Source organism: Priapulus caudatus, unplaced genomic scaffold, assembly GCF_000485595.1.
Source record: "Priapulus caudatus unplaced genomic scaffold, Priapulus_caudatus-5.0.1 Scaffold292, whole genome shotgun sequence".
NCBI classification, from domain to species: Eukaryota; Metazoa; Priapulida; class Priapulimorpha; order Priapulimorphida; family Priapulidae; genus Priapulus; species Priapulus caudatus.
Genome location: NW_014577353.1, coordinates 23,775 through 30,372, shown reverse-complemented (window position 1 = coordinate 30,372; position 6,598 = coordinate 23,775). Strand labels below are relative to the sequence as shown.

Sequence of the window (6,598 nt, the reverse complement as noted above, 5' to 3'; positions counted from 1 at the left end):
AACGCAACGATTACGATAACAGATTAAAGTGTCAAGATGCTGAAGACGCCACAGAGTGAGAAAACCCCACGAGTCGGCGCGCATCAGTTGTATCTGCAATCCAACCAATTCCATATCTACGCAATTGTAGCATCAGGTGAATATAGCAGATAATAATCTTGATATCTATCTAATCTCGATCTTAATCTCCCATCTAATCTCGATATCTCGATACTCTAGATATAATAATCTCTATTATTCACGTCTATGTAGCATTGTAATCAATGTAATATCGAAATTAAATGAGAGAAGATAAATTATTGATGAATATATAGCCGCTCTGCGCTCCATATCGTAATGTAAACTTGTTTATTCTGTGTAACATACTAGGTGTATAATGAACCAATATTACGTCACGATAATGCTGATTTACATTCAGCGAATTTCTAGCACCTATCAAGCTATATATTTGGTGTGTATATTTGTTTTTTTTTTCACAAAATAAATGTATGAAAATACAATTCAGTGTTTCTGTTTACTTTTCGCAATTGCTTATATATCCGTCTTTATATGCCCTAATTTGCCGGTCGTGCAAAAAACAGGAGAGACGCCACTATCTAACATACTGGCGGAATTAGTGTACGTACAACAGAATGACCAAATCGTCTAGATTTTGCAAATTTAACCAACGTAAAAACATTTTTATTCATGTGAGAGTTTTGAGGATATATTATATACGTTAGTTTCTTACTTGTTATGTAAAAAAATGGCAATTGTCTTTTTACAATTTTACGCATGGGAAAATTCGCTGACGTAGTCCCTTTAACAATTATTAGTGTAGAGCGTCCTTTGCTGGCTTAGCTTGAACTGAATATAATTCATGTAAGAAAATTTCAATTCTTAAAAGTAACATATTTCATATGCTTAGATCTTTTTCCGCAAAATTTGTATTAGTGGCAAAAACTCGGCTGAAACTCAAACCTTTCTCGTGCCGTACTAACACGACATCACTACATGAAACCATTCTCGGTGTCAAACACGACACAAAGTCACACACAACACTCTCCACGTGAGTTATCATCACCATGTATTAATTATTCGACATTATCGCCACGTTATCACAATATACCAGATTACGCGTAGTCTTATACATTTCACGATAATCGCTAATCAGCTGCTGGTCCTGTGAAAGTTAATAATTTCAGCTGATGCAAAATTGCACAACAGATAACCGAGCCGTTGGTCACACCAGGACAGCCCCCCTCCGCTCCCCCCGATGTCCACAGGACAGCCCCTCCTCCCTCGCCCCATGTGTCACAGCAGACAGGCCCCCTACCCCCTATCCATGAGTCCACAGACAGCCCTCCCCTTCCCTCCCATGTGGTCAGCACAGACAGCCTCTCTCTCTTCCCATTGTCACACAGCAGCGCCCCTCCTCCCTCCCATGTGTCACACAGATAGCCCCCTTCTCTCCTCCCCATGTGTCCACAAACCCCCGCTCATGTGCCACTACAGCCCCCTCCTCCCCTCCCCATGTGTCACACAGACAGCCCCTCCTCCCTCCCAATGTGTCACAAGCAGACAGCCCCCTCCTCCCCCTCCCATGTGTGCACACAGCAGGCCCCCCTCCCTCCCAGAACCGTCCCGACCAAGAAAATCACTCGTGTCACACAGACAAGTCCCCCCTCCCCTCCCCATGTGCCACACAGACAACCCCATCCTCTCCCCTCCCCATGTGTTCACACAGACACCCCCTCCTCCCCTTCCATTGTCACACAGACAGCGCCCTCCCTCCCCTCGCCATTGTCACAACAAGACAGCCCTCTCTCCGCTCACCCATGTGTACACAGCAGCCCTCTCCCATGCACCGCAGCCCCCTCCGCTCCCCATGTGTCACACAGACAGCCCCCTCCTCCCCTTCCCATGTGTCACACAGACAGCCCCCTCCTCCCCTCCCCATGTGTCACACAGACAGCCCCCTCCTCCGCTCCCCATGTGTCACACAGACAGCCCCCTCCTCCCCATCCCACAATCAATAATGACAGAGCTCTGTTATCACACAAGACCGACCATAAACATTGGTCATGCTTCAGATGTAATACTATGTATATATGCATACATGTACATGTAAAGGCAGAGCTACGACGGACACATCACAGATGTATGTTAGGGTTAGGGTTAGTGTTAGGGGTAGTGGTAGGGGAAGGGTTAGGGTTAGGCATATGGTTAGCGTTAGCGTTAGGGTTAGTGGTAGGGATAGGGTTTAATAGGGGAAGGGCTAGGTTCAGAGATAGGGTTAGGGTTATGGTTAGGGGTAGTGGTAGAGGTAGGGGTAGGGGTAGGGGAAGGGGAAGGGTTAGGGATAGGGTTAGGGTTAGGGGAAGGGTAAGGGTCAGGGTTAGGGTTAGGGTCAAGCTTAGGGTTAGGGTTAGGTTTAGGATTAGAGCTAGGGTTAGGGTCATGGTTAGTGTTGGGGTTAGGGTTATGGGAAGGGTTAAGGAAGGGGTTAGGGCTAGGGTTAGTGTTAGGAAAGGGTTAGCGTAGGATTAGGTTAGGGTTAGCGTAGGATTAGGGTTAGCATTAAGGGGAGGGTTAGCGTTATTGGAAGGGCAGCAGCATGTACAAGTGTATATAATAATATGTATTTAGAACAAAATTACACTATTTTCATTTAAAAAAATCAGTGATCAAGACTATAATATCAGACTGGCGAGTTTGGAACTAGACCGGGACCACAGTTGAGTTTCTGAACTATAGATGGCGCTATCATACATCCCTTGAGCGATCAGTACGCATCCTACTTTGTACTATAGACGGTGTACAACAGTAAGCTGCCGCAATTGTTTACCGTTGCACTATTTCGTCTCTAGAAAAGGCATTTTTTGGCATTTTTTTTCGCAGAAATTTGGCACTAGAGTGCAATAAAGGTAATAAAATAAAGGTGCACGCAAGGTAGATGCCTCGGGGACGTCTCGAAAGCATTAGAAGTAAAATTATTCGTGTTGAGTAATTGTGCCATTCCAGCTAGTGGCGTAGCCAGGTCGCCGGTCGGCCATTTTTGTGTATGAAACGGGATCCGACTACTGTGTAGAAATTCGCATCATAGAGCTGGCAAAAGTTTCGAGCGGAGCATAGAGCACGAATCTGTAGTTATTTAACATGAATAAAGTGTATGTTTTGCAAGCGCAGTAACAGTGTGCGTATTTTTAATTTATTTCTGTTCGATGCTTATTCAGGCATGCAGCCTATGGACGCCCTCTACTGTTGTTCAACACCTATATGTAGGTTCGCAGGAACACTAGCGGCGAGGTCAATTAACAGTTAATGGGATGTTAGCCCTACACGCGGCCAGCGTGAATTATACAACACGAGCTGCTCGATACAATCCGAGAATAGATGCGTTGCGGAATAGATGGACGAGCACCGGAGATCACCACGACCATTACCCCGAGTCGGCTCCCAATCGGGGCGTCAATGTAGGCGGCGCTAACCTGCTAATTGAATCATCACGCACCATCCACCGCCCCGTAAATCGACAATTAACCGTGTGTGCACGCGCGCCTGCCGAGCAGCGGCGATGACAGTTCTCATAGAATAGAGACGGTGCGGACAATACAGAGGTCAACATTAGTGGTGACACGTGAACACAAGGTACACACAATTACCGCGGCAAATTCATACTGGTGGGTCGCCAGCATTGTCCACCCGCCATCGTGTGTAAATATCGGAGGCAGCAGAGAAGTCATGTCACTGATGTGCACCTCATGCAGGACATAGGTGTGACCATCTGTTTCTCGACCGCATGACGTCATTTCTGTTGCGTCACTCAATCGGCGAATAGTTCGGATTTCAAACTGTTAAATTAACTAAATCACGATGTGTCGCTCATATGTGTCATGGCTATACACAAAGTTCAACGAACATACAACGTATTTTTGCTCTTCACTTGTCAACGGTCGCGCACGGTGACTGTAAGCTATCAATATTTTAAGAGTGGCCTGACTGTATGCAGCCCATATAAGTGATATTCTACATAGGCAGCCGCTGATGGGATCATGGGAGACATTAATGCATTCCTGTCGTGACAGGGCCAGCATAGAAACAGCACGCAGCAATCGCATCAGCAAATAGACACTAACGACGGCACACATTATTAAACGAGCTTTTCGAATAAAAGTGCGTGTTGTCGGAGAGTGGTGCATTTTGCTGCTTCGCCTGTGTTTTCGTGTGTATTGCCATAGAGACGTCGCTGGTCGCGAGCAAATAGTCGCAGTAGTCACCGAATTGTCATCGCTCGTGTAACCATTCACAGTACGCGCACATGTGTGTATAGAGCTCTACCGGAGGACCTTTGAAACCAGATGCTGCCAGACCAGCGTAAACGCGCAGAAATTGTTCTCATTTCATCAGTATCAGCAGTATCAGCAAAAGACATCTTGCTAGGAAAAGAACGTAGCAAACGCATTAGCAAAAAAATGTCAAGCAAAAGGCAAGAAACTTCTCAGTAAAGACAAGCAGAAAGAACCGGGTTTCTCAGAAGATGAAAAAATCCATTGCCGAATAACAGGCAAAGAATATAAATATTCACAGTAGAAACAAGCAGGTGCCAGACTCACAGGTGAAAGCAAGAACAAGGTAAGTAAATACAAGCAGAAAACACCAAAAATAACCAAAACGCACAAACACAGCAGCCCAACCAAGCAGTAGAAGAAGAAAGAAACAAGCTCACTATCAAAGACAAGCACAAGATAGCAAACATACCAGCAAAGACACATAGCACCGCACTTACAAGTAAAAGCAAGCATAACTCATCAAACCTACCATCAAAGCCAAGCAGAAGACACGGGACCCACAAGCAATGGCAAGTATATCTCACTAAACCTAGGAGTAGAGGCACGCAGTAACAAGGCTATACGGTTTATCGAACACTTATTTACCGAACCGTTCCAAAGCCATTAATTTCTGATCAACTACACCGACCAGGCCCCACTGTCAAAAGGGTTCATATTTCGCACGGATAAAACATAGATGGCGCTGTAGGAAAAGAACGTAGCAAACGCATTAGCAAAAAAAGACAAGCAAAAGGCAAGAAACTTCTCAGTAAAGACAAGCAGGAAGAACCGGGTTTCTCAGAAGACGAAAAAATCCATTGCCGAATAACAAGCAAAGGATATAAATATTCCCAGTAGAAACAAGCAGAAGGTGCCAAACTCACAGGTGAAGGAACAAGAACAAGTGCAAGAACAAGGTAAATAAATACAAGCAGAAAACACCAAAACTACCAGAACGCCCAAACACAGCAGCCCAACCAAGCAGTAGAAGAAGAAAGAAACAAGCTCGTTATCAAAGACAAGCACAAGATAGCAAACTTACCAGCAAAGACACATAGCACAGCACTTACAAGTAAAAGCAAGCATAACTCATCAAACCTACCATCAAAGACAAGCAGAAGACACGGGACCCACAAGCAAAGGCAAGTATATCTCACTAAACCTAGGAGTAGAGACACGCAGTAACGAGGCTATAACATATGATTTACAGATGTTGCATGAATTAGTCAGCGGAGCTATAGGCTAGGGGTTGTTTTAGTGGTAGTCTATGTAGACAGAGCGTCGCGCATCTTGTGCGGCTAGATTGATGTTATAGGGAGAATGGTAAAGGTGTTTTAGGTCGGGCGTTTCTAGGGTCATTGTGAAATGGGAGTAGGACGCGGTCTGGGAGAACGGGTACATGTGCGCTCAGGATGTAGGGGTTTTGGGGGTAATATATAGGACAGAGATGTAGGAGTCATGAAGGTCTGTTTGTGGTGATGGGATTAAGCGCGCGTGTGCCCGTTGCTTTGTTCCTGTGTGCAAGGAGATGTGACGTGAGCAGATATTAAAGTTTATGCAGTTCAAGACACAAGTTTGGATTTATACTTCAACAATTCTACATGAACTCTTAATTATACGTTACAGGGCTATACGGTTTATCGAACACTTATTTACCGAACCGTTCCAAAGCCATTAATTTCTGATCAACTACACCGACCAGGCCCCACTGTCAAAAGGGTTCATATTTCGCACAGATAAAACATAGATGGTGCTGTCGTCGGCGAGGAGCCGCGTGGGAGCGATGGACCCGTCCTGGGAGACGCCCTTCTCACTGACGACCACATCCATCATTGACGGGGTGGACACGTGGGAGCAGACGAAGGAAGCTGCGGAGTTCAGCGATAAGGACAAGGGGTGCACCGACTCGCAGGCCGATCGCTCTGGTCTCTACTCCCCCGTCACCAACGCCATCTACCGCACCATGCGCATCTGGATGGGCTTCATCTTGCTGGCCGGTGGCATTGCGTCCATCCCAGTCGCTGTCAACAGCAGATTCGGCCGCAGAGTTATCTACATGGCGATGACTGCCTACTCCGTTATCTGCCTAACCATGCACTGGCTCATGACCGCGAAGAGTGTGTGGGCTCTCACCAAATACGAGGTTGGTAAGCTCAGTGGTGTATGCCTGTCACCATATATAAGAACGATGCTTATGATGACAAGAGTTGGGAATCTAACCCCACTGATACTGTTCTAGTTAAAAGACAGCGTGTTTAAATGCAAGTAAGGTCTTCCAGCTTCTGCAA

At 45.9% G+C, this 6,598-nt stretch overlaps 1 protein-coding gene across 1 annotated transcript in view; it reads left to right on the top strand.

Moving 5' to 3' along the window:
- Window positions 1-5,794: 5,794 nt before the first annotated feature.
- The window catches only part of LOC106808644, a 7,109-nt gene continuing 6,305 nt past the window's right edge, over window positions 5,795-6,598 (top strand). The window contains exon 1 of the mRNA XM_014811449.1: window positions 5,795-6,453. Within this exon, the coding sequence (XP_014666935.1) occupies window positions 6,058-6,453 (396 nt within the window). The 5' untranslated portion in view covers window positions 5,795-6,057. The remainder of the gene's footprint in view (window positions 6,454-6,598) is intronic.